This window comes from Oncorhynchus mykiss, chromosome 4 (genome assembly GCF_013265735.2).
Source record: "Oncorhynchus mykiss isolate Arlee chromosome 4, USDA_OmykA_1.1, whole genome shotgun sequence".
Taxonomy (NCBI): Eukaryota; Metazoa; Chordata; class Actinopteri; order Salmoniformes; family Salmonidae; genus Oncorhynchus; species Oncorhynchus mykiss.
In genome coordinates, this window is record NC_048568.1 from 5,382,472 (window position 1) to 5,410,074 (window position 27,603).

The window sequence follows — 27,603 nt, forward strand, 5'->3', positions numbered from 1 at the left end:
CCGGGTTCTCACAAAATGAAACGTTCGTACTAGTTGCAAATGAAAACAGTCCTTTGCACCACAAAGGTGGTAGACCTAAAGTAGACATAATTTTATATTATTGTAAATAACATTGTACCATAGATTGGTAAAACGAATAGCCACCAAGCTAACATTAAGTGTTAGTGCAAATTTCGGTGAGTACCCGTGTCAAATGCTTTATAAAAATCTAAAAATAACATGAAGTTATCCTCAGTTATTAGGTCTGAGTAGTCAAGTATGTCTAATACTAGTCTGACATTGTTAGAAATGTGTCTGTTCCTCATGAAGCCAGACTGTGTTTCATCAATGATTGCATCCAGGACTTCTTTAATTATTTTTTTGCAAGTAGTAAGGCTAATATCTTATAGTCATTATTAAGAAGACAAATTGGACGCCACTTATTGATGCACAGCACTTCTTTTAAGGCTTAGTTATCAGTGTTATTAACCCCCGACTCATTGTAGGAGGAAGAACATTGTTTTTAATACTCTCTAAAAAAGACTTCAAATAGGAAGGGAGCTACTTGTTCAGAAAATTATTTGTACAATTCTGATGTAATTCCATCAACACCTGGTGATTTATTGTTCTTTAGATGTTTGATAGACTCTAATCACTGTTTAGATTCTATATCACTGATAGAGTGAACACTATTCAGTGAGTTAAAAAACATATGTGGATTCCTGACAGTACGTAGAGCTATACAATTTTCTGTAAATATTGCTACAGTATTTATATATTAATGTTTGGTCATCTGTAATAACACCATCAATGTTTAACTTATGGATAGTGTTATTTGTAGAGTGAGATTTCTCATCGCTAAAGAAATAGGATGAATTCTTGTTCTCCCTCCTCAATCCATTTTTCCTAGATCTAATAAAGGTTCCTTCTGCTTATATTCTATATATATTATCCAGTTTATTTTTTAACTCAATCAGTTCCATCTTCTCCTCCCCTGAGAGGCCGGCTGGGGAACTCTGAGAAAGGGAAGTTATGTGAATGATCACCTTTTTCTCCTCAGCTCTTCTGGTCTTAGCAAGATTACTACCATATTTTCTAAGATATTTGGACACCTCAAATTTAAAGAGCTCCCAGTTCTTGCAATAAGATTTTTCATCACAAGCCCTTTCCCAAAAGTGTGAAAGCAGATCTTTAACCTCAAATTTAACTATATCATGATTTAATAACGAGCTATTTAGCTTCCAGTAGGATGCTCTACCAAGGTTAGTATCAGGGGTAAATATTTTGATATCAATGTAAATGGTCCTATGGCCTGTAAGGGGAGTAGTACACATATTTGTAGTAACACTCACTATCAATACATCTGGATATAAGCCAACAATCTATTCCGGATTGTCTGGAACCTGTTTTGTTACTCAAAGTGAATGATCTGTCGGCCGGAAACTTTTCTCTCCATATATCAGTAAGATCAAACTTTTCCATAAAAAGTATTAAACCCAAATTCTGATTAGTTGGCCTGCCAAGTAGGCAACCAGCCAGGTCTACTTGGTTGACTTCCCTCGGAAACGACAGGATATGGTTTATTTTAGTCGAACATGTTCATGTCGCTTAGTGCCGCTAAAGGTCGCTGATTTGATGACGTGGTCCAAATGGTCGGGAAAAGTGTCGGAGGTCGTGGAGATTGACAGCACATTATAGTGGCGTTGCAGGCACCTATGTGAGAGCGTTCTGGAGGTGAGTCCAAGCAAGTTGGCCAGCTAGATTACCCATTTCAATTATTCACCAGCAGATATTCAAACGTAACAGAGCGGATCAACTTGAATCCTTTTTAGGTGGCTAACGTTAATACTATTGTCAGCTTTTCTATGTATAGTCGTTGCTAATGTGCCGATGCTAGCTATTATTACCACGGTACAGATGTCAGCTTTCGCTGTCATTTTCTAAGTTATAGTACTTGTTTGTTGTTCGTTACAGATACCCCATTTTTGGGCGTCTCGAGTTTTGTTTGTGGGCTCTACCCCCCCATCGTAAGTCGGACTACTCTTTCGGCACCGTTGCAGTGCGGCTCGGTCTCCACCACAACCTTACTGCTCATCCACACAACACATTATTGCGTCTCTGCCTGGGCGACCAGCGGTGTGTTTATGTCTTTATTTTGCGAAAACGGTGAGTACCCGGACGAAAGGAGCGACGGATGGGAAAGGTATTTTAACCTCACTTATACTTGAATCCCTACTGCTCTGTGTCAGTACGTCATTTATTTGATTTCAAACCTGTTTGTATAGTGAATGCGCCTCCTATGTGGACCAAAGATGGCGTCTTTCTCCCCCCGCGGACTGCTTCACTGTATGACGCACTCTGCAGCACATTGCACAATTGAGGCCTGGTGTGCTTTTCTGTCTAACCCATTTATCAGCTACATTACATGTGCGTTGATTTTTATAGTGATGTGTTTGCTACGAAAACATTCATTGTCAATATAGCTATGGTGCAATTAACATGTGCTGGTTGTCTTCATTTATTTTAGTCCGCTGTGCTTTTGGAGAATTTATATTCCACGTTTCTGGAATTCTCATGTGCATTTGCCATCTGTTTAGTGTTACATAGGTAGGAAGCTGCAATGGCATACCTGACCATATTACACCACTGTATGTGGACTAGTTATTACTCTGCAAATGTGATCTTGTACATTGTGGTGACTGTCAACCTGCCAAGGGACTTTAATGATAGTTGGTCTGATTTGACACTTAGGCCTATTCGTACAGCTAAAGTTTAGAAATTAAGTTATGACTCTTTCAGTATAAGGGGATACAACAAATGTAAATACATGGGCACTGCCGTTTGGCAGGTGACCTGAGTGACCGTATGCAAGGTTGAGAAGCCCATAGGGCCTAGGGACTCGTGTCTTGTGCCAGTCTGACACTAGAAAGCAGCGTCCAATCATACTTTATACTAACATTTATTCTTTGCTGTTATGCCTTCCATGGATTTCAGTCTTCCCCTCTCTTCTCAGAGCTGTTGCGCAGCTGTTGGAACCTGTGTGCAGGGAACTTAGCCTACAAGCGCGGCACTTGCAGCCTCAGTGGCAAGACCTTTTTCATGTCCGAGCCCGAACCCGCTTCCAGTCGTTTATGTCATCCCCTCTTCGCCAGACAGAGGATACCAAAAATTTTCAGTCCAAGATCTTCCTGTCGTACTGATAAAGCCCGTGGCCAGCCATCATGTCTGTTAACGTCAACCGCAGCGTGTTGGACCAGTTCTACCGTTACAAGATGCCCCGTATAATCGCCAAGGTGAGTACAGGTTGTGGGGGGTCTGGAGTCACTGTCATCCCCCTCATATTTGGGGCTCAGGATCTGATCCTAGACCTGTGGTTATGGGGAACCTTTACCTTGAACAGTGTGGTGGTTGTCATGAGGGGTTGTTCAGTGTCCAGAGCTCAACTAGTGTCGGGGGCCGAGGGATGTCCCAATGGTCAGAGCTTCATTCCCTTGTCTCTTCCTTATAGAGCACTGAAATGCATTGAAATCACTATGCTGGAGACGTAACCAATCCATTTAATTGCTCAAGGGAAGGCCATGTATAGCCCGAGGAGAAACCTTGTTTTTGAAATAAATGTTCCCTCTGAAAGACTTTACAAAACCTACTTTCCACTCAAAGATGCTTAGATTTAATGTGATTTTTCTCAAATGTTGTACTTAAATGAAAGTGGACCCCCTCTGCTTTTGTGCACTCGTCTCGCACATGAGGAGCAGCTTAATTGGCACATTGAGTGGAAAGGTATTTACGCTGTTAGAATGTGACCACTGTGAAACAGTTTGAAACATGTCATCTCTCCTCCCCCACATCCTCCAGGTGGAAGGCAAGGGGAATGGGATAAAGACTGTCATAGTCAACATGACTGACGTTGCCAAGTCTCTGAATAGGCCTCCCACGTGTGAGTATACCTCCTTCCCCAGCTCAGTGCCTGTTTGCGCTGGTATGACCCACTAAATTGGCATCCATTTCACAAGGTTGTGATTGTGAGCAGTTTGGAATATTTGTCAGTACTTGTAAATTGCACTCTTTCCCTGGCCTCTCCATTGTGCCCAGTCATCTGTAAATATACACTGCTCAAAAAAATCAAGGGAACACTTAAACAACACAATGTAACTCCAAGTCAATCACACTTCTGTGAAATCAAACTGTCCACTTAGGAAGCAACTCTGATTGACAATACATTTCACATGTTGTGCAAATGGAATAGACAACAGGTGGAAATTATAGGCAATTAGCAAGACATCCCCAATAAAGGAGTGGTTCTGCAGGTGGTGACCACAGACCACTTCTCAGTTCCTATGCTTCCTGGCTGATGTTTTGGTCACTTTTGAATGCTGGCGGTGCTTTCACTCTAGTGGTAGCATGAGACGGAGTCTACAACCCACACAAGTGGCTCAGGTAGTGCAGCTCATCCAGGATGGCACATCACTGTGAGCTGTGGCAAGAAGGTTTGCTGTGTCTGTCAGCGTAGTGTCCAGAGCATGGAGGCGCTACCAGGAGACAGGCCAGTACATCAGGAGACGTGGAGGAGGCCGTAGGAGGGCAACAACCCAGCAGCAGGACCGCTACCTCCGCCTTTGTGCAAGGAGGAGCATGCCAGAGCCCTGCAAAATGACCTCCAGCAGGCCACAAATGTGCATGTGTCTGCTCAAACGGTCAGAAACAGACTCCATGAGGGTGGTATGAGGGCCCGACGTCCACAGGTGGGTGTTGTGCTTACAGCCCAACACCGTGCAGGACGTTTGGCATTTGCCAGAGAACACCAAGATTGGCAAATTCGCCACTGGCGCCCTGTGCTCTTCACAGATGAACGCAGGTTCACACTGAGCACATGTGACCATCTTGAGACGCCGTGGAGAATGTTCTGCTGCCTGCAACATCCTCCAGCATGACCGGTTGGTCAGTCATGGTGTGGGGTGGGGTGGCATTTCTTTGGGGGGCCGCACAGCCCTCCATGTGCTAGCCAGAGGTAGCCTGACTGCCATTAGGTACCGAGATGAGATCCTCAGACCCCTTGTGAGACCATATGCTGGTGCGGTTGGCCCTGGGTTCCTCCTAATGCAAGACAATGCTAGACCTCATGTGGCTGGAGTGTGTCAGCAGTTCCTGCAAGAGGAAGACATTGATGCTATGGACTGGCCCGCCCGTTCCCCAGACCTGAATCCAATTGAGCACATCTGGGACATCATGTCTCGCTCCATCCACCAACGCCACGTTGCACCACGGACTGTCCAGGAGTTGGCGGATGCTTTAGTCCAGGTCTGGGAGGAGATCCCTCAGGAGACCATCCGCCACCTCATCAGGAGAATGTCCAGGCGTTGTAGGGAGGTCATTCAGGCACGTGGAGGCCACACACACACTACTGAGCCTCATTTTGACTTGTTTTAAGGACATTACATCAAAATTGGATCAGCCTGTAGTGTAGTTTTCCACTTTAATTTTGAGTGTGACTCCAAATCCAGACCTCCATGGGTTGATACATTTTATTTCCATTGGTAATTTGTGTGATTGTGTTGTCAGCACATTCAACTATGTAAAGAAAAAAGTATTTATTAAGAATATTTCATTCATTCAGATCTAGGATGTTATTTTAGTGTTCCCTTTATTTTTTTGAGCAGTGTAGTATGAAAGGGGACTTAACCCTCAAATCATAGTTTGTTGGATGTTTTCAGGCCTCAAGTAGTTTGGCAAGATGAGTCCACATTAGTTGTGTAGATTGGGCTCAAAGTGAATGCCTCAACTCAAAGTGGATCAAATGTATATGGCGCTTTTGCATTAATTTTGGATTGTGGCATATAGCCTGATCCACAACACTGATGGCATGGGAGCAGGAATCATCTTGATGTGGTGGACCCCCTTTTATTTTTAGGAAAGGTGAAGAGCCTATTGGCTATGAATATCAGAAGAAAATATAACCCACTCTCCAAAACCTATGATGAGGATAGGAAGGCTTTAAACAAAGAAACTCAAACGTATGTCTTTCTCGTTCTCCCTGTCCAGATCCCACCAAATTTTTTGGTTGTGAGTTGGGTGCCCAGACCCAGTTTGATGCCAAAAACGACCGCTTCATCGTCAATGGGTCCCACGAGGCGAACAAGCTGCAGGACATGCTGGACGGATTCATCCGGAAGTTTGTTCTGTGTCCTGAGTGTGACAATCCCGAAACTGACCTGGTAAATAGTCCGGAAAGCTTTTCCTTTCCCCCGTCCACTATTTGTCAGATTCTGGGAAAGGTCTAATTGAAAACCGACCCACCCTCTGCTATCACTTGAAAGGGCTGGGAATGCCAGCTCTTCACTATCCATCCATTTTGGATTTTGACTTATTTGCTATATCCAACCAGTACCGACTGGCCTCCTTTGTTTTAAATAATAAATCCACTGTTTGCAGCAGGAGGGTCACATAGCAGCAGGGTCACATGATTGAGGTTCCATTTGGCATTAGCTCAGTTTTCCATCGAAACAGCCTTGTCTCCTGGGCTTGGCATCCTCTGTGTTGTCTGTACAGTGAGGAAGGGAGTGGTGAACTCTCTACCCCTCTGTTTATGCCATGTTTTCATTGACGGGGCAGGTTTCTATTCTAATAATGTCAGCACTGACGTCGGTCCGTGTAGCCAGAGGGATTCTGTTTTTCACCGATGGGCCGTGCCGTTACGAATGACTGGATGGAATGAAATGTGCAGTGACTCATTCCACCGCTTTCATTGGATAACTGGGGCCGGCCCAAACTGTGTTTAGTTATGTCTAGGGATGCACAATATATATCGGTAAGTACATTGGAATCGCCCGATATTAGCTAAAAAATGCCTGCATCGGCCCGATTTTGTCTAGTTTAACGCTGATGTGCAAAACCGATGTCAAAGCTGACGTACATACCTATAACGTAGGTAGATGACGAATGACGCCACGGAGAATCCAGCGATGCACGTGCAACACAGAATTCCTAACCTAGCCCACAGTGTCTGCTGTGTGGATCGAGCAGTCAACAAGTCGATCAGTCATTTGAAAGAGGAAGAATATTTCAGCGAGACAACTCAAAAGCGAAATCCATTAATGCTAAGATAATTGCCCTTAACAACCGTTCTGTCGTGGTTGTTGGCTTTCGCCGACTGGTCAAGCACCTGTATACATTTGGACCGGCAACAAGGATTTCATACTGAGGAAAGCCATATTGCATGCTCATTAATGTGCTGGTTGTCATACCGCTGCTGCCATTTCAATGGGATTTGAGAACATGTTTGAAGCACGAACACTCCTAGCTCCATTCAAACAACTGACTGGAGAAATAAGCTCAACGGCTTTTCAGCAGACGTCATGGCATTGAAACGCCTGCTCAACAAAAATGCCAACACAGACTGTTGGGTTAACTTGGAAAAGGGATTTGGTGGCATTCTCTCTGAGCCTCTACTGTGTCTCCACCATGCTCAATGCTAGGTACAATGACCGCTTCTTCGATGCAGACAAGAAACAGGGTTTACGTGACATGTTAGACACAGCTGGACAAGATGGAAACGGATACAGTGACAGTGCGCACCGAGGAGAGGCAGAGCTGAAAATTCACTGCTTGACATGTATGATGAAATCCTGGTTGACACTGAACAACAAAACAGCACAGTAAGTGAAATAAATAGGTTTTGATGTTTATCTGGTAATGGGGACTTTTTGGGTGTGTGTGCAAGTAAACTCAGCAAAAAAAGAAACGTCCCTTTTTCAGGACCCTGTCTTTCAAAGATAATTAGTAAAAATCCAAATAACTTCACAAATTATCATTGTAAAAGGTTTAAATGCGGTTTCCTATGCTTGTTCAATTAATTAACATGCACCTGTGGAACGGTCGTTAAGACACTAACAGCTTACAGACAGTAGGCAATTAAGGTCAGTTGTGAAAACTTAGGACACTAAAAGAGGCTTTTCTACTGACTCTGAAAAACACCAAAAGAAAGATGCCCAGGGTCCCTGCTCATCTGCGTGAACGTGCCTTGGGCTTGCTGCAAGGGGGCATTAGGACTGCAGATGTGGCCAGGGCAATAAATTGCAATGTCCGTACTGTGAGATAACGAAGACAGCACAACCGGGAGACAGGATGGACAGCTGATCGTCCTCGCAGTGGCAGACCACGTGTAACAACACCTGCACAGGATCGGTACATCCGAACATCACACCTGCGGGACAGGTACAGGATGACAACGACGAGTTACACCAGGAACGCACCATCCCTCCAGTGCTCAGACTGTCCGCAATCGGCTGAGAGAGGCTGGATTGGTGGCTTTTAGGCCTGTTGTAAGGCAGGTCCTCACCAGACAACACCGGCAACAACGTCGCCTATGGGCACAAACCCACCATCGCTGGACCAGACAGGACTTGCAAAAAGTACCAATCCAGGCTCTAGCACAACCGGCCGTGATTGGGAGTCCCATAGGGCAAAACACAATTGACCCTGTGTCGTCCAGTATAGTCATGTACTATAGTCATGCCTCTCGCACTGAGATGCCTTAGACCACTTCGCCACTGGTTTTGACCCATATTTACACCTGTTGTGGTTTGAGATATAGATATCTACAGTGCCTTGCGAAAGTATTCGGCCCCCTTGAACTTTGCGACCTTTTGCCACATTTCAGGCTTCAAACATAAAGATATAAAACTGTATTTCTTTGTGAAGAATCAACAACAAGTGGGACACAATCATGAAGTGGAACAATATTTATTGGATATTTCAAACTTTTTTAACAAATCAAAAACTGAAAAATTGGGCGTGCAAAATTATTACTACATAATCCAGCTAGAATCAAAAGCAATCTTTTACTAACGACATGACACTGCCTTGGAGTATGGCCAGAGTGTCTATGTATGTGGATGACTCAACACTCTACACATTAGCTAATACAGCGACTGAAATGACTGCAACACTTACGAGCTGCAGTTAGTTTCAGAATGGGTAGCAAGCAATAAGTTGGTCCTAAATGTTTCAAAAAGCATTGTGACAAACCATTCACTTAAACCCTAAACGTCAACTACATCTCGTAATGCATGATGTGGAAATTGAGCAAGTTGAGATGACTAAACTGCTTTGAGTAACCCAGGGTTGTAAACTGTCATGGTCAAAACACATTGATACAGTAGTAGCTAAGATGGGGAGAAGTCTGTCCATAAAGTGCTGCTCTGCCGCCTTAACACTCAACAAGGCAGGTCCTACAGGCCCTAGTTTCTACCTTAACAACACTCAACAAGGCAGGTCCTACAGGCCCTGGTTTTGTCACACCTGGACTACTGTTCAGTCGTGTGGTCAGGTGCCACGAAGAGGGACTTGGGAAAATTACAGTTGGCTCAGAACAGGGTAGCATGGATGGCCCTTGGATGTACACAGAGAGCTAATATTAATGGCATGCATGTCAATCTCTCATGGCTCAAAGTGGAAGAGAGATTTTACTTTTTCATTACTTGTTTTCGTAAGGGGTGTTGACAAGCTAAATACACCCGAGATGTTTGTTTAAACTACTAGCACACAGCTCGGACACCCACACATACCCCACAAGACATGCCACCGGAGGTCCCTTCACAATCCCAAAGTCCAGATCAGACTATGGGAGGCGCACAGTACTACATAGAGCCATAACTACATGGAACTCTATTCCACATCAGGTAACTGAAGTCACAACAGGTCTAACTAAATGTCCTGACAGTATTGACCGGTTATGACCGCAGCATATTGTGTTTTCACACTGGGTGTCAAGTCGCGTTACCAACTTTTGTTTAAAGTAAATAAGATTAAAATTTTTATGCCAGTGCTTCAAAAAATGTATATTTTACTCTGCTCTTCAAGTGCGCACAACCCCCAACCAGGCAGTGTTATAGCTCAAGGTGGGATAGGTGATTTTATATAATTCATAGATTTTTGACTTTGTGCTTTTAATTTACCAGCTATGAAACAAAATGGCAGAAATACTTAAACAGCTACTGCAGCATTTATTTGACTATAAATATGATCATACTGGACTTTTTTCCACCGCCAATGTGGCTGGTGAAATGGACCTCTTACCAGCCAAAATCTACCTGCAGGTGGCGGTTGTTCATTTTGGGCCCTGAATGATCATGCAGTTTAATCAGCTTCTTGATATGCCACACCTGTCAGGTGAATGGGCTAATGTGGCAAAGGAGAATTTCTCACAGGGATGTAAACAAATTTGTGAAGTAAGCTTTTTGTGTGTATGGAACATTTCTGGGATCTTCCTATTTCAATTCATGAAATATGGGACCTACAACTTTTTTTATATTTTTGTTACATGTTGATTAAGCCAAGACTCTACTTTTTAGTCCTGGCCTGTGCTTAATCTAAGTCCGTGCAGCTGGCCCGTAATGTTTAGGAGAGACATTTATGGTCACAAAGGCATTTTTAAAGCTGCAAGAACGCAATTAGCTACTCAAAATGGCAATCCTGCATACTTGTTTTTATAATTTTGGGGCTGCACACGTCTGCGTACTTTTGCGATGCAACTACACAGGATTGCCATTTTGCATATCTTACTGTAGTTCCTCCTTTGCCTACTGCAAAGGGTATAACTTAGGCTTTAGCCCTAAGGTTGCACTGAAAATGTTACTGTCATTTTTATGTATCCCTGTTCTCCAGCACATCAATGCCAAGAAACAAACCATTGGGAACTCCTGCAAGGCCTGCGGCTACAGGGGCATGCTGGACACGCGACACAAGCTCTGCACGTTCATCCTCAGGAATCCACCAGGTGCGCCAGACCAGGAACAAACAGGGTTTATGCATGCTCTGGGAATGCCTGAGAAAAGCAGGGAATTGTAAAGTATGTGTTCAAATGCAGCTGGACAGAAGCCTTTTATTTCTTTCAGGAAAACTGCTTTGTCAGACATGCATTCCAGCATGGACATTCTGGAAATTCCATTCATTTAATATGCTAGTGTTTTCTTGCAAAGTCAGGAAATGTCAGATAATACTGTACAGGTTTGTTCAGTCTGAGGTTGTTCAATGTGGCCTTTGTTTAAAGAGAACCACAGACACACTATAGCCTTAATTTTAATGCACACGTGAACACAGCCATTCTTTTATGTTGCTAGACACAAGCAACTTATAAAGGCATTTGGTGAGTCACGTTAAGTGGTCTATTAAGGGTGTCAATGTACAGGGTGAATTTATGAGTCATTGTCAAAGATGAGCAGCAGTGAGCATTGGACTATTCTGAAGGCAGCATCTGCTGTGTCATCTGCTCTCCCAGTGGTTTTTAACACTGCCAGAAGTCATTGAAGGCTTCCTGGGCGTATTGAATTTACTACACTAAAAAAACCCTGCTTCTCCTGCTGGGTAAATGCCTGAGAAACACAAGGAATGGAGGAAAGATTGTAAGGATAGCTTCTATTCTGACTGCCGTGATCTCGCTGTCTGCAAACAGAGGACACTGGGTCTGCCAAGAAGAAGGAGAAGAAGAGCAAGAAGAAGGACAAGGAGAACGGCTCCAGTGATGGTGAAGCCGCAAACCACAATGACATAGACGCCCCCGATGCTGTGGTGAGTACAAGCACTTCATCTCCCAGTGCCAGCCAGACCTCGGTCAAATACGTTGTTGTAAACTTCAGGTGCGCTCGATTTAGCTTGACTGGCGTGAAGGTTGTGCTTGACAGACCTTGACCTGGAGACTTGTCTTGCAAGGCCTAGTTGCCTAACCGTTGACATTGTCGTGACTTTACTTTCATTAATCTGATGACTTTATTTAATCCACCATGTTTAATTGTTACCTGATTTTAAATGAATCATGTCACAATAACTCGAATCTAATGGATATGCTCTAGGACCGAGACGACGATGATGAGGACTGGGCAGAGGAGACGACTGAGGAGGCCCAGCAGCGCAGGATGGAGGAGATCAGCACGCACGCTAAGAACCTGACCCTCAGCGAGGACCTGGAGAAGCCCTTGGAGGAGAGGGTCAACCTCTTCTACAACTTTGTCAAGGTCAGACTCCGGGCCCTGTCCAGGAATGACCCTATTTCTGTTTTGCCATAACACACTTGCTTATTGCTCAGTTACGTGTGAAGACTCGAGCCCTGCACAGAAACAACCCGCACCTCCCTAGTTCAGACCCGCTTCATACAGATTCCTTTTACAAAGGTCACAGTGGTTACAGTTGGCTCATTCACCCCCCTCTCCCCTGTAACCATTCCCCAGGTCATTACTGTAAATAAATGTGTTCTCAGTCAACTTACCTGGTAAAATAAGGGGTAAAAAGAAAAGTGGTGACTTTAGGGTTGTCACCTCAATTCTCTAAACTAAAGCCCATTTTGCCTGGGTCCTGTTGCCTTGCTTATTGCTCACGTGCATAAATGAATGAAATGATTCATAGATGTATCTAAATGGGTTTGCTAGACTACACAAGGAAATGAAAAGGCAGTGTGGTATGTAATTACGTTGCTGCTGCCTTTTGAGCAGGTCTCTTCATTTAAAATTACACACTGTCACTATATCTATTCATTACGGCCATTGAAATGCTAGCTATTAAAATCAGATCAAATAACAGGATTAGAAATCCAATTAGAAATCCAATGTTTAAAAACAAAGTCGACGAGTTTTCAAAGAAGTCCGCAAGCTAGGTCCCTGCAATTTCTCATTGAAGATCTAGTTAACTTTTCTGGCCTCTGGACGAAAACCTAATTTATAAGTGTACCATATTACGTATTGGATTAAAAAAAATATATACAACTTTTACATTACCCTGCAGTTGACCAATAAAGTGGGCCGATGGTGAAGTAGACATACTTGGTATTCCTATCACAAAATATATAGATGAGCTCTCCACAATGAATTTCAATAGAGAACTAGTAAAAATGGACTAGATCCTGCAAACATGGAGAGATTAATACCTGTCTCTTTATGGAAAAATGTATCTGATTTTACTCAGTCATCAGTTTACTCATAATGGGTCTGTGGTCAAATGGCCACCCCTCATCACTGTCAAACGCTCCCTAAAACACTTCAGCGAGCAGGCCTTCTTAATCGTCCTGGCCCGGTTATCCTGGAAGGATATTGACCTCATGTCAGTAGATGATGCCTGGCTATTCTTTAAAAGTGCCTTCCTAACCATCTTAAATAAGCATGCCCCATTCAAAAAATGTTGAACCAGGAACAGATATAGCCCTTGGTTCACTCCAGACCTGACTGCCCTTGACCAGCACAAAAACATCCTGTGGCGTTCTGCATTCGCATCGAACAGCCCCCGTGATATGCAACTTTTCAGGGAAGTTGGGAACAAATATACACAGGCAGTTAGGAAAGCTTTTTCAAACAGAAATTTGCATCCTGTAGCACAAATTCAAAGTTCTGGGACACTAAAGTCCATGGAGAATAAGGGAACATCCTCCCAGCTTGCCCACTGCACTGAGGCTAGGAAACATTGTTACCACTGATAAATCCACTATATTTGAGAATTTCAGTAAGCATTTTTCTACGGCTGGCCATGCTTTCCATTTGGCTACCCCTACCCCGATCAACAGCCCTGCTCCCCCCCACAGCAACTCGCCCAAACCTCCCCCACTTCTCCTCCACCCAAATCCAGATAGCCGATGTTCTGAAAGAGCTACAAAATCTGGACCCCTACAAATCAGCCGGGCTAGACAATCTGGGCCCTCTCTTTCTAAAATGATCTGCTGAAATTGTTGCAACCCTTATTACTAGCCTGTTCTACCTCTCGTATCATCTGAGATTCCCATAGATTGGAAAGCTTCCACGGTCATCCCCCTCTTCAAAGGGGGAGACACTCTAGATCCAAGCTGTTACAGACCTATATCTACCCTACCCTGTCTTTTCTAAAGTCTTCAAAAGCCAAGTTAACCTCTCTGGGATATGTGGGACGGTAGCGTCCCAACTGGCCAACATCCAGGTAAAATGCAGAGTGCCAAATTCAAATAAATTACTATAAGATTTAACTTTCATGAAATCACACATTCAATATACCAAATTAAAGCTACACTTGTTGTTAATCCAGCCAACATGTCTGCTTTCGCCGTAAAGCAATTTTGAAATCTGACGATGCTATTATCTGAGGATAGCACCCAAGCAAACAAACACTGACCATCATATTTCAACCCTCCAGGCATGACACAAAACGCAGAAATAAAGATATAATTTATGCCTTACCTGTGACGAGCTTCTTCTGTTGACGCTCCAATATGTCCCATAAACATCACAAATGGTCCTTTTGTTCGATTAATTCCGTCAATAATGTCCATTTATTTGACGTTTTTGAGCCAGAAAAACACCGGGTCCAACTCGCGCAACATGACTACAAAAGTTACCTGTAAGCTTTGTCCAAACATTTCAAACTACTTTTAACTTTTTAGGTATTTTTTTAACGTAAATAATCGCTAAAATTTAAGACTGGATGATCTGTGTTCAATACCGGAGGAAAACCATGTGTAGCATGCTTTCAGATCACGCGCCTCTAACAAATAGTACACTTCCCTCGAGCCTCATTCTGAACATGGCTACTTCTTCATTTCTCAAAGGAAAAACCGCAAACAATTTCTAAAGACTGACGTCCAGTGGAAGCGATAGGAACTGCGAGAAAGTCCCTTAGTCCCTTAGAAATCTGGATTCCCAATGAAATCTCATTGAAAAAAGAAAAAAAATATTAATCTGAATGTTTTGTCCTCTGGGTTTCGCCTGCCAAATACATTCTGTTATAGTCACAGGCATGATTCAAACAGTTTTATAAACTTCAGTGTTTTCTATCCAAATCTACTAATAATATGCATATCTTAGCTTCTGGGCGTACAATACCTAGGTGTCTGGTTAGACTGTAAACTCTCCTAACAGACTCGCATTAAGCATCTCCAATCCAAAATTAAATCTAGAATCGGCTTCCTATTTTGCAACAAAGCATCATTCAGTCATGCTGCCAAACACCCTCGTAAAACTGACCATCCTATCGATCCTTGACTTCGGCGATGTCATTTACAAAATAGCCTCCAACACTCTACTCAGCAAATTGGAAGCAGTCTATCACAGTGCCATCCGTTTTGTCACCAAAGCCCCAATCTACCATTCCAGTGTTTCACTTGCTATATTGTATTTACTTTGCCACCATGGCCTTTTTTTTGCCTTTACCTCCCTTATCTCACCTCATTTGCTCACATCGTATATAGACTTGTTTCTACTGTATTATTGACTGTATGTTTGTTTTACTCCATGTGTAACTCTGTATGTGTCGAACTGCTTTGCTTTATCTTGGCCAGGTCGCAGTTGCAAATGAGAACTTGTTCTCAAGTAGCCAACCTGGTGAAATAAAAAAAGTACTTATGGCGGTGGCTACTGCCGATTCATTTTTCAAATCATATGGGCAAAAACTTTTGCCCGATCTGGGATGCTAAACCAGGCCATATAAAGCATTCATATACCACTGTAAAAGCTTCACTTATACAAACGTTTTACTTGAACCTGAAATGGTTCTCAAGTAGTTAACTTAGAAAAGCTTATTCCATGTTTTGAAAATGGCCTTTCTGCCATATCACATTTTTGATTAATTGAACATGAAACCTTTTTCAATCAAGCAATGCAGAGCTAGTTAGAACTTCAATTTCATATCCCAGAATTAAAAAAACTTAATATTTTTTATGGTTGAACTCAAATGGCAGGGCTTAGACCCACCCACTGTGGGGCCAGGCCCAGCCAATCAGAATGAATTATTTTACTAGGCTACCTGTATTTGACATTGTGTTATTTCGCTGAACACTAGATGGTTTTATTTTTGGCAGTGAAACAGGGTATTACCCCAAAATGGAGGTGACAGGTGGCAGCGGGAGGAGGTAGGGAACTGGTCTGTCTTCCCAATATAAAGGATCAAAACTTGCGGAGGAACAAAAATGGCATAAATAGGAAAGTATACCAGTTTGTAATTTGAGGACCAGGATGTTGACAGCAGTGCCATACAGATTGCAAAATAGCTGGGAAGAGATTTTTTTTTAAATGTACCAATTCCATGGCACAATTCCATTCCAGGGTGTTATGAATTGATATATAAAATTATGTGAGATTCAAGACTTTGTGGGGAGGGGGGTTCACAGGTTGGTTGAGAGCAGCTCTTGGGGGAACTGTGTAGGGGGGGACTGTGTGGGGAGGTCGATGGTTCAGGTCCCCGATTTGAGTTAGCGGGAGATATGTTGATGTGCCCTTGGGCGGAGTGCTTGACCCTGGTTGCTCTGGATGAGTGTGTCTGCTAGATGACAATTAAAAAATATATATATTGTTTTTACGTCTAAAAAAGTATTTGTACAGTACCAGTCAAAAGTTTGGACACCAGCTTTGCACACACTCGGTACTCTCTCAATCAGCTTCACCTGGAATGCTTGAAGAAGTTCCCATATGCTAAGCACTTATTGGCTGCTTTTCCTTCCCTTTGCGGTCCAACTCATCCCAAACCATCTCAATTGGGTTGAGGTAGGGTGATTGTGGAGGCCAGGTCATCTGATGCAGCGCTCTCCTTGGTCAAATAGCCCTTACACAGCCTGGAGGTGTGTTAGGTCAGTGTCCTGTTGAAAAACAAATGATAGTCCCATTAAGCCCAAACCAGACGGGGTGGCGTATCGCTGCAGAATGCTGTGGTAGCCAAGTTGGTTAAGTGTGCCTTTTGAATTGCAAATAAATCACTTGTCAGTGTTACCAGCAAAGCACCATCACACCACCTCCTCGCTTCATGGTGGGAACCACATGCGGAGATCATCCGTTCACCTACTCTGTGTCTCACAAAGACACGGCGGTTTGGAACCACCAGCTTTCCACCGGTCTAACTTTTTATTTAACCAGGCAAGTCGGTTAAGAACCAATTCTTATTTACAATGACGGCCTACCCCAGCCAAACCCCTAACCCTGACGATGCTAGGCAGGTTGTGATTCAGCCTGGAATTGAACCAGGGTCTGTATGTATTGACACCTCAAGCTTTGAAATGCAGTGCCTTAAGCCTCTGCGCCACTGGGGATCCTACAAAAATGTCAATTGCTCGTGTATCTTGGCCTAAGCAAGTCTCTTATTGGTGCCCTTTAGTAGTGGTTTCTTTGCAGCAATTCGACCATGAAGGTCTGTTTCACAGTGTCCTCTGAACAGTTGATGTTGAGGTGTGTGTGTGTTGAATTCTGAAGCATTTATTTTGGCTGCAATATGAGGCTGGTAAATCTAAAGAACTTATCCTGCGCAGCAGAGGTAACTCTGGGTCTTCCTTTCCTGTGGGGGTCCTCATGTGAGCCAGTTTCATCATAGCACTTGATGGTTTTTGCGACTGCACTTGAAGAAACTTTTTAAAAGTTCTTGAAATGTTCTGCATTGACTGACCTTCATGTCTTAAAGTAATGATTGAGTATTGTTTCCCTTTGCTTGAGCTGTTCTTGCCATAATATGGACTTGGTCTTTTACCAAGTAGGGCTATCTTCTGTAACCCCACCCCTACCTTGTCACAACACAACCGATTGGCTCAAACACATTAAGAAGGAAAGAAATTCCACAAATGAACTTTTAACAAGGCACACCGGTTAATTGAAATGCATTCCAGGTGACTACCTCATGAAGCCGGTTGAGAGAATGTGAAGTGTGTGCAGAGCTGTCAAGGCAAACGGGGGGCTACTTTTGAAGAATGTCTAATATAAAATCTATTTTGATTTGTTTAACACTGTTTTGGTTACTACATGATTCCATATGTGTTATTTCATAGTGTTGATGTCTTCACTATTATTCTACAATGTAGAAAATAGTAAAAATATTGAAAAATCCTGGAATGAGTAGGTATGTCCTAACTTGACTGTTACTGTGTATATATCAGTTGTATAAGGATCAATAAAGAAAATGGGTGAGTGGAAAGCTGCCTCAAGATGTCCTCATAACTGTTTGTGAGATGTCTCTGAGTGGCTCATTCTGTCCCTCCACAGCATAAGAAGGAGGACGATGCCGTCGACTCCTCGGACAAAGAGATCCTGGCGGAGGCGGAGCGTCTGGACGTGAAGGACATGGCCCCGCTGATCCTGACTGAGCTGCTGATGGACGAGAACATCCGAGACCAGATCAAGAAGTACAAACGTCACTTCCTCAGAGTGAGTCTCCGACTAGCATGCTAGAAGATACTTAGACTTAGTCATTGCGCTAATGCTAAACTAAATGTGTTTCTTTTCAGCAAACTTAACATGTGTAAATATATGTATGAACATATGATTCATCAACTGAGACATGAACTGAACATGTTCCACAGACATGACTAACAGAAATGGAATAATGTGTCCTTGAACAGGGGGGGGGGGGACAAAATCAAAAGTAACAGTCAGTATCTGGTGTGGAGATCAGCCGCATTAAGTACTGCAGTGCGTCTCCTCATGGACTGCACCAGATTTGCCAGTTCTTGCTGTGAGATGTTACCCCACTCTTCCACCAAGACACCTGCAAGTCCTTGGACATTTCTGTGGGGAATGGCCCTAGCCCTCACCCTCTGATCCAACAGGTCCCAGACATTTCTGGGGGGGAATGGCCCTAGCCCGCACTCTCCTACCAACAGGTCCCAGACGTGCTCAATGGGATTGAGATCCGGGCTCTTCGCCGCCCCAGACTGTGACGGACCCTCCACCTCCAAATTGCTCCCGCTCCAGAGTACAGGCCTCAGTGTAATGCTCATTCCTTCGACGATAAACGTGAATCCGACCATTACCCCTGGTGAGACAAAACCGCGACTCGTCAGTGAAGAGCACTTTTTGCCAATCCTGTCTGGTCCAGTGACGGTGGATTTGTGCCCATAGGAGACGTTGTTGCCGGTGATGTCTGGTGAGGACCTGCCTTACAACAGGCCTACAAGCCCTCAGTCCAGCCTCTCTCAGCCTATAGTGGATAGTTTGAGCACTGATGGAGGGATTGTGCGTTCCTGGTGTAACTCGGGCAGTTGTTGTTGCCATCCTGTACCTGTCCCGCAGGTGTGATGTTCGGATGTACCAATCCTGGGCAGGTGTTGTCTGCCACTACGAGGACGATCAGCTGTCCGTCCTGTCTCACTGTAGCTCTGTCTTAGGCGTCTCACAGTACAGACATTGCAATTTACTGCCCTTGCCACATCTGCAGTTCTCATGCCTCCTTGCAGCATGCCCAAGGCACATTCACGCAGCTGAGCAAGGGACCCTGGGCATCTTTCTTTTGGTGTTTTTCAGTCAGTAGAAAGGCCTCTTTAGTGTCCTACGGTTTCATAACTGTGACCTTAATTGCCTACTGTCTGTAAGCTGTTAGTGTCTTAACGACCGTTCCACAGGTGCATGTTCATTAATTGTTTGGTTCATTGAACAAGCATGGGAAACAGTGTTTAAACCCTTTACAATGAAGATCTGTGAAGGCTTTTGTATTTTTACGAATTATCTTCGAAAGACACGGTTTCTTTTTTTGCTAAGTTTATTTGGTATTTGCGCTCTAAACTTCCTCTATGTTCCTTCATAGTGGACACAGACATTAAAATGGTATCCAAAAGTTCGTCTGACTCTGTAGATTAAGTGCTGCTCAAATCGTTAGGTAAACCTTTTTATTACCATGGAAATAATACTGCTTTTCCACCCGTGCCTGTAGCATGGAACACAGGATATTTAATATGCACATTTGATCTCGCATGCACACAACACTAGAGTTGAGGGAGGTTACTGAACTTGAAGCAGAATTATCCTTTGATAGTTCATGAATAGTGTGACAGGTACTTTTAATACAATTATGTAACGCATACAAAACAAAGATGACCGTTTTGAAATATTTTGCGGGACTAAAATATTTTAATCCTGAAGTTGTTTGTCCGCCTGCTGCGTGAAAAATGCAGACCGCTCCGCAAGCTCTGTCGGGGCTGCAGGTCTTGCAGCTCTCGAGTGTGAGGGTCAGGGCTGCTACTCTAGTTGTTAGGGAAAGGGGGGGATACCTAGTCAGTTGTACAACTGATTGCATTCAACTGAAATGTCTTTCGCACCTGTTAATATAATAAATATATGCTATTTGGCAGATGCTTGTATCCAAATCGACTGACAGTCAGGTGTGCATAAAAACATTTAAAAAATTTAAAAAAATTTACGTATGGGTGGTACTGGGAATCGAACCCACAATCTTGTCATTGCAAGAGCTCTTCCAACTGAGCTTACAAGGACCTCTGTTAACGCAAACTGGGCATTAGGTCAGTGCTGTCACACTACTTGTGTGCCATTTGGTCTGAAATTTGCATTAGGTCAGTGCTGTCACATCAGTTGTTGGGCTTGAGGTCAGTGCCCTGATGCCATTTGATGGACTTCAGCCTAATGGTTTGTATAGTTGGTGTTTGAACTGTGAGTTCCATAACGCATAAGACATGAAGCAGTGTCACAACACTAGTTGACAGAGATATGCTTAGTAATCTTAACACTAGCAATTTGTACGGACATACAGTAGGGAGACCAAGTATTTGATACACTGCCGATTTTGCATGTTTTCCTACTTACAAAGCATGTAGAGGTCTGTAATTTATCATAGGTAGTACACTTCAACTGTGAGAGACTGAATCTAAAATAAAAATCCAGAAAATCACATTGTATGATTTTTAATTAATTTACATTTTATTGCATGACATAAGTATTTGATACATCAGAAAAATAGAATTTCATATTTGGTACAGAAACCTTTGTTTGCAATTACAGAGATCATACGTTTCCTGTAGTTCTTGACCAGGTTTGCACACACTGCAGCAGGGATTTTGGCCCACTCCTCCATACAGACCTTCTCCAGATCCTTCAGGTTTCGTGGCTGTCGCTGGGAAATATGGACTTTCAGCTCCCTCCAAAGATGTTCTATTGGGTTCAGGTCCAGGACCTTGAGATGCTTCTTACGGAGCCACTCCTTAGTTGCCCTGGCTGTGTGTTTCGGGTTGTTGTCATGCTGGAAGACCCAGCCACGACCCATCTTCAATGCTCTTACTGAGGGAAGGAAGTTGTTGGCCAAGAACTTGCGATACATGGCCCCATCCATCCTCCCCTCTACGGTGCAGTCGTCCTGTCCCCTTTGCAGAAAAGCATCCCCAAAGAATGATGTTTCCACCTCCATGCTTCACGGTTTGGATGGTGTTCTTGGTTGTACTCATCCTTCTTCCTCCAAACACGGCGAGTGGAGTTTAGACCAAAAAGCTCTATTTTTGTCTCATCAGACCACATGACCTTCTCCCATTCCTCCTCTGGATCATCCAGATGGTCATTGGCAAACTTCAGACGGGCCTGGACATGCGCTGGCTTGAGCACGGGGACCTTGCGTGCGCTGCAGGATTTTAATCCATTACGGCGTAGTGTGTTACTAATGGTTTTCTTTGAGCCTGTGGTCCCAGCTCTCTTCAGGTCATTGACCAGGTCCTGCCGTGTAGTTCTGGGCTGATCCCTCACCTTCCTCATGATCATTGATGCCCACGAGGTGAGATCTTGCATGGAGCCCCAGACCGAGGGTGATTGACCGTCATCTTGAACTTCTTCCAGTTTTTGCCTTCTCACCAAGCTGTTTGCCTATTGTCCTGTAGCCCATCCCAGCCTTGTGCAGGTCTACAATTTTATCCCTGATGCCCTTACACAGCTCTCTGGCCTTGGCCATTGTGTAGTGGTTGGAGTCTGTTTGATTGTGTGGACAGGTGTCTTTTATACAGGTAAGGAGTTCAAACAGGTGCAGTTAATACAGGTAATGAGTGGAGAACAGGAGGGCTTCTTCTTACTGGTTGGTAGGTGATCAAATACTTATGTCATGCAATAAAATGCAAATTAATTACTTAAATCATACAATGTGATTTTCTGGATTTTTGTTTTAGATTCAGTCTCTCACAGTTGAAGTGTACCTATGATAAAAATTACAGACCTCTACATGCTTTGTAAGTAGGAAACACTGCCGATTTTGCAGGTTATCAAATACTTGTTCTCCCCACTGTAACCTCCACAAAATTGATTGTGGCAATAGAAATGGCTATAATCCTGTTGGGTTTTGCTCAAACTCCACCCGCACCGTCAATTTAAAACATTTCTCTGGTGTCCAGTTTACCCACAACAACAAGAAGGCCCAGAAGTACCTGCTGGGTGGCTTTGAGTGTCTGGTGAAGCTGCACCAGTCCCAGCTTTTGCCCCGCGTGCCCCTTGTCCTCAAAGACCTGTACGACGCCGACCTACTGGAGGAGGACGTCATCCTGGCCTGGGCTGAGAAGGTAAAGGGGATGACTGTCAACAGGGATGGTGGGATGTTTTTTTTTCTTCTTTTCAACTCTGTATTTCCCCAGGACAATGTCCTGAAGGTCACTTATTTTGCAAGATTTTCCAAGATATTTTACATATTAAGAGGAGACTCTGTAACCTACACTAGAACCTGTGAAATGACTGTCATTTTTCATCCTACCTCTAACACATCAGTCCTGTGTGTCTTGTCAGGTGTCCAAGAAATACGTGTCCAAGGAGCTGGCCAAAGAGATCCATGCCAAGGCAGCGCCGTTCGTCAAGTGGCTGAAGGAAGCGGAAGAGGAGAGCGAGGGCAGCGGGGCGGACGAGGAGGAAGATGAAGATAATGTGGAGGTAATGACTTATCACTGCCTCTGATTTTACCTATAAACATTCATTCCCGTCACGTGCATATAGACACAGGTTTGGTATTATGGCACTGACCTGAAAATGGCCACTGTCGCAAGGTTTCCTCTTACCATGGACCTATTCATATCCAGTGCCTTCAGAAACTATTCACACCCCTTGACATATCTACTGTTACAGCCTGAATTTAAAATGGATTACATTTAGATTTTGTCACTGGCCTACTCACAATACCCCATAGTGTCAAAGTGGAATACTGTTTTACATTTTTACAAATGTAATAAAAAAGGAAAAGCTTGACTGTCTCATCAATAAGTATCCAACCCCTTTATGGCAATCCTGAATAAGTTCAGAAGCGAAAGTGTGCTTAACAAGTCACAAGTTGCATGGACTTGCAATAATGGTGTTTGCTTCTTATGGTATAGGGGACGGTTGCGTCCCACTTGGGCAACAAAAAAAATATATATAGATCTATCTATCTATCTTTAAATCACACATGTAAGATACTCAATTAAATCTACACTCGTTGTGAATCCAGCCAACATGTCTGATTTTTAAAAGGCTTTTTGGCGAAAGCATAAGAAGCTATTATCTGATGATGGCACAACAGTAAACAAAGTAGCATATTTCAACCCTGCAGGCGCTACACAACGCAGAAATCAAATATAAAACATGCATTACCTTTGACGAGCTTCTTTTGTTGGCACTCCAATATGTCCCATAAACATCACAATTGGTCCTTTTGTTCGATTAATTCCGTCCATATATATCCAAATGTCAATTTATAAAGTGCGTTTGATCCAGAAAAAAACAGCTTCCAAAAAATGCAACGTCACCACAAAATATTTCAAAAGTTGCCTATAAACTTTGCCAAAATATTTCAAACTACTTTTGTAATACAACTAGGTATTTTTAAACGTTAATAGTCGATCAAATTGTAGAATGGTTTATCTGTGTTCAATACAGGAAGACAACAAACCATGCTATTTTTCACGTCTTGCGCACTCTCAACAGTGTTACCCAGTTCCTAGATGGCCTACTTCTTCATTGCACAAATGAATAAGCTCAACCAATTTCCAAAGACTGGTGACATCCAGTGGAAGCGGTAGGAACTGAAAACGAACTCCTAATTAATCTAGTGTTCCAATGAGAACTCACTGAACAGACAGAGACCTAAAAAAAAAAAATTCTGAACGGTTAGTTCTTGGGGTTTTGCCTGCTACATCAGTTCAGTTATACTCAGACATGATTCAAACAGTTCTAGAAACTTTAGTGTTTTTTCTGTCCAAGTATATGAATAATATGCATATTTTATATTATTGGCATGAGTAGCAGGAAGTTGAAATTGGGCATGCTTTTTATCCAAAAGTGAAAATGCTGCCCCCTATCCCAAAGAGGTTAAATTAACATGATTTTTGAATGACTACCACATCTCTGTACCCCACACAATTATACGGTCCTTCAGTCGAGCAGTGAATTTCTAACACAGATTCAACCACAAAGACCAGGGAGGTTTTCCAATGTCTCACAAAGGAGGGCACCTATTGGTAGATGGGTGAACATTTTTAAAAAGCAGACATTGAATATCCCTTTGAGCATGGTGAAGTTAATTACACTTTGGATGGTGTATCAATACACCCAGTTACTACAAAGATACAGGCGTCCTTCCTAACTCAGTTGCCGGAGAGGAAGGAAACCGCTCAGGGATTTCAAAGTGAGGCCAATGGCGACTTTACAACAGATACAGAGTTTAATGGCTGAGATGGGAGAACTGAGGCTGGATCAACATTGACAGTGAAAAGGTTGCCTGTACAGAATTATTTTTTTAAAGCAAACATTCATTCTGTTGTCAGCAATAAACTTTTTGAGCTGAATACGGTGTTATGTTTGGGTCAAATCCAATACAACACACTACTGAGTACCACTCCATATTTTCAAGCATAGTGGTGACTGTGTAATGTTTTGGAAATGGGAAATCCTAGAGGAAAACCTGGTTCAGTCTGCTTTACACCAGACACTGGGAGATTAATTCACCTTTCAGCAGGACAATAACCTAAAACACAAGACCAAATCTACACTGGAGTTGGTTACCAAGAAGACCGTGAATGTTCCTGAGTGGTTGAGTTAAAGGTTGGACTTAAATCTTGGTGAAAATCTATGGGAAGACTTGAAAATGGCTGTCTTGCAGTGATCAACAACCAATTTGACCGACCTTGAAGAATTTTGAAAAGTAAAATGGTTAAATGTTGCACAATCCAGGTGTGGAAAGCTCTGAGACTTACCCAGAAAAACTCACAGCTGTAGTCGCTGCCAAAGGTGCTTCAACAAAGTATTGACTCGAGTGTACAGAATACTTATGCATCCTACTGAAGTGCCTGGTGAGAAATGAGTGGCACCCGCAGTGTCTTTAATTTCACCCTCTTCTTTCCTCCCAGGTGGTCTACTCAGCCTCTGTCCGCGAGCTGAAAGTGGAGACTGTGAAACCAGAGAAGCCTGCAGAGGAAGAGGACGACTTTGACATCGACGCCATCTAAAAACAAAACTTAACAATCCTCCACCGACATGTTTTGCAAGCACTCTGGCGATTTATGATGAAAATAATAACAGCATGCCTTTGGTCCTGGTCGACCCTCACCCCGCCTGCTGCTTTGGCTACCATCCAGCTTTGCGAGATGAATCTATTTACTTTGCGCTAGATGAAGTGATGAGATGTTGTGTTTGTATATGGATGAAGAGTTGTTATTTTTTGGTTGATACTAGAGACTAAATACAAATGCTGCATTTGTTTTCTCCCTGAAATATTTTCCTCTCCAATCATTAAATAATGTTTGCCTTATTTAATTGTGTTGTTTCTATATTAAAACAGTTTCAGGTGTTTTCAAGAACTCCCAAGGCAGATCCGATACTAGCGTACTGAATACAGGGACGAAACGGAAGCTGACAATGAATTGGACTGGTGTGGTTTACTCTTCAATGCCTGTAGGTATTACACCAATATGATTGTTGTTCATAGTGGAGTAAAATGGATACTATTTCCGCCTACAGATGGTAATGTTATGATCTCTACTAAAGTTGAGGCCAGTAGTCAGTTTACCTAGGAATATCCCAAACATGTTAACGTGAGAATAGATATGTCACGCTAAAATGAAAATGGTGTAAAATGTGCAACAAGCAACTCCTGTATGGATTTCCAACTGACTTTGGGGTCATTTGGGATTTGGCTGCAGGTTCTAAATCCACTAGAGCGCAGTGAGTTCACATAATCTGTGATTAACAGGGAACTACAGCAGGATGTACGGTTGCCATTGAAAGTCTACACCCACTTGGAACTTTTTTCACATTTTGTGTTACAAAGTGGGATTGAAATAGATTTAAATAATTTTGGTCATTGATCTACACCAAATATTGGAGTTTTTCAGGATGAAAATAAACAAGATGTAGATAAGCACAGGCAAAATCCTGGAGGAAAACCTGCTTCAGTCTGCTTTACACCAGACACTGGGAGAGGAATTCACTTTTCAGCAGGACAATAACCTACAACACAAAGCCAAATCTACACACGAGGTAATTACCAAGAAGACAGTGAATCTTCCTTTGGTCTAGTTCTAGTTTTTACTTAAATCTATGGCAAGACTTAAATTGCTCTCTAGCCATGAACCCCAACATCTTGACAGAGCTTGAAGAATTTTGAAAAGAATAATGGGCAAAAATTGCACAATACAGGTGTGCAAAGCTCCCAAGAAGACAGCTGTAATTGCAGCCCAAAATGTTTCTAACACGTATTAACTTGGGGGTGAATACTTGTTGAATATTAGTGTCTTGTTTATCATCTTTACATTTGTTTTAGTGTAGATGGTTAACAAAAAATTACAAATGAATTTTAAACCCACTTTAACACAATGTGTAGACTATCTATAGGCACTTTGCATTCAGAAACAGTCAGTCCTCTTCCCTTGTACCACATTGTTACATTACAACTTTACAATTGATTTATTTTTTGTGTTTTTCTCATCCAATCTACACACAATACCCCATAATGAGAAAACAAAGTTTAAACATATTTGGAAATGTATTTGAGACTCGAAATTGAACTCCGGTGCATCCTGTTTCCATTGATCATCCTTGATGTTTCTACGATTTGATTGGAGTCCACCTGTGGTAAATTCAATTAATTGGACAGGCACACACCTAAGGTCCCACAGTTGACCATGCAGGTCACAGAGCAAAAAACAAGTAATGAGGTTGAAGGAATTGTCCGTAGAGATCCTAGACAGGATTGTGTCGAGGCACAGATCTGGGGAAGGGTACCAAAAAATTGCTGCAGCATTGAAGGTCCCCAAAAACAGTGGCCTCAATCATTCTTAAATTAAAAATGTTTGGAACCACCAATACTTTTCCTAGAGCTGGTCGCCCGGCCATACTGAGCAATCTGGGGAGAAGGACCTTGGTCAGGGAGGTGACAAAGAACCCGCTGGTCACTCTGACAGAGATCCTCTGTGGAAATTGGAGAACCTCCCAGAAGGACCACCATCTCTGCAGCGCTTCACCAATCAGGCCTCTATGGTAGAGTGGCCAGACGGCTTGGGGTTAGCCAAAAGGCACCTAAAGGACTCAGACCATGTGAAACAAGATTCTCTAGTCTGATGAAACCAAGATTGAACTGTTTGGCCTGAATGCCAAGTGTCACGTCTGGAGGAAACCTGGCACTATCCCTACGGTGAAGCATGGTGGTGACAACATGCTCTGGGGATCTTTTTCACCGGCAGGGACTGGGAGACTAGTGAACGGAGCAATGTACAGAGAGATGTTTGGTGAGAACCTGCTCCAGAGCTCTCAGGACCTCAGACTGGGGCGACGACTCCAATGTAAGACATTTCCTGATAAGACCAAGATCATTTTCTTGTGATGTTATAAGATCAACCTTTTCAGCATTAGGTACAGTACTTTGTTCCTACATTGTCTGGACTTGTTAGTCTTTTATGAGAACAAGGGGATTATGAGTGAGTGACCA

At 43.1% G+C, this 27,603-nt stretch overlaps 1 protein-coding gene across 6 annotated transcripts; it reads left to right on the plus strand.

Moving 5' to 3' along the window:
* The first annotated feature begins 1,527 nt into the window (after positions 1 to 1,527).
* On the plus strand, positions 1,528 to 25,428 carry LOC110521987 (eukaryotic translation initiation factor 5). Of its 6 annotated transcripts, none has more exons than XM_021600015.2 (12): positions 1,528 to 1,713; positions 1,954 to 2,182; positions 2,974 to 3,272; positions 3,835 to 3,916; positions 6,019 to 6,191; positions 10,642 to 10,753; positions 11,429 to 11,544; positions 11,826 to 11,987; positions 17,943 to 18,104; positions 22,055 to 22,219; positions 22,440 to 22,580; positions 25,028 to 25,428. In XM_021600015.2, exons 3-12 carry the CDS (start codon positions 3,201 to 3,203, stop codon positions 25,124 to 25,126), a joined length of 1,284 nt encoding a protein of 427 aa, XP_021455690.1. In that variant the 5' UTR covers positions 1,528 to 1,713; positions 1,954 to 2,182; positions 2,974 to 3,200; the 3' UTR covers positions 25,127 to 25,428. The 6 variants fall into 6 exon arrangements, with proteins under 6 accessions (XP_021455690.1, XP_021455689.1, XP_021455692.1 ...); XM_021600014.2 differs by having other exon boundaries at positions 2,993 to 3,272; XM_021600017.2 differs by having other exon boundaries at positions 1,954 to 2,145.
* Positions 25,429 to 27,603: the final 2,175 nt, after the last annotated feature.

Bases quoted from the DNA above. Each gene is read 5' to 3' on its own strand.
- LOC110521987 (XM_021600015.2), top strand. From the start codon at position 3,201: ATGTCTGTTAACGTCAACCGCAGCGTGTTGGACCAGTTCTACCGTTAC. The intron at 3,273-3,834 runs GTGAGTACAGGT...CACATCCTCCAG, and splicing joins TGCCCCGTATAATCGCCAAG to GTGGAAGGCAAGGGGAATGG. The intron at 11,988-17,942 runs GTCAGACTCCGG...GTCCCTCCACAG, and splicing joins TCTTCTACAACTTTGTCAAG to CATAAGAAGGAGGACGATGC.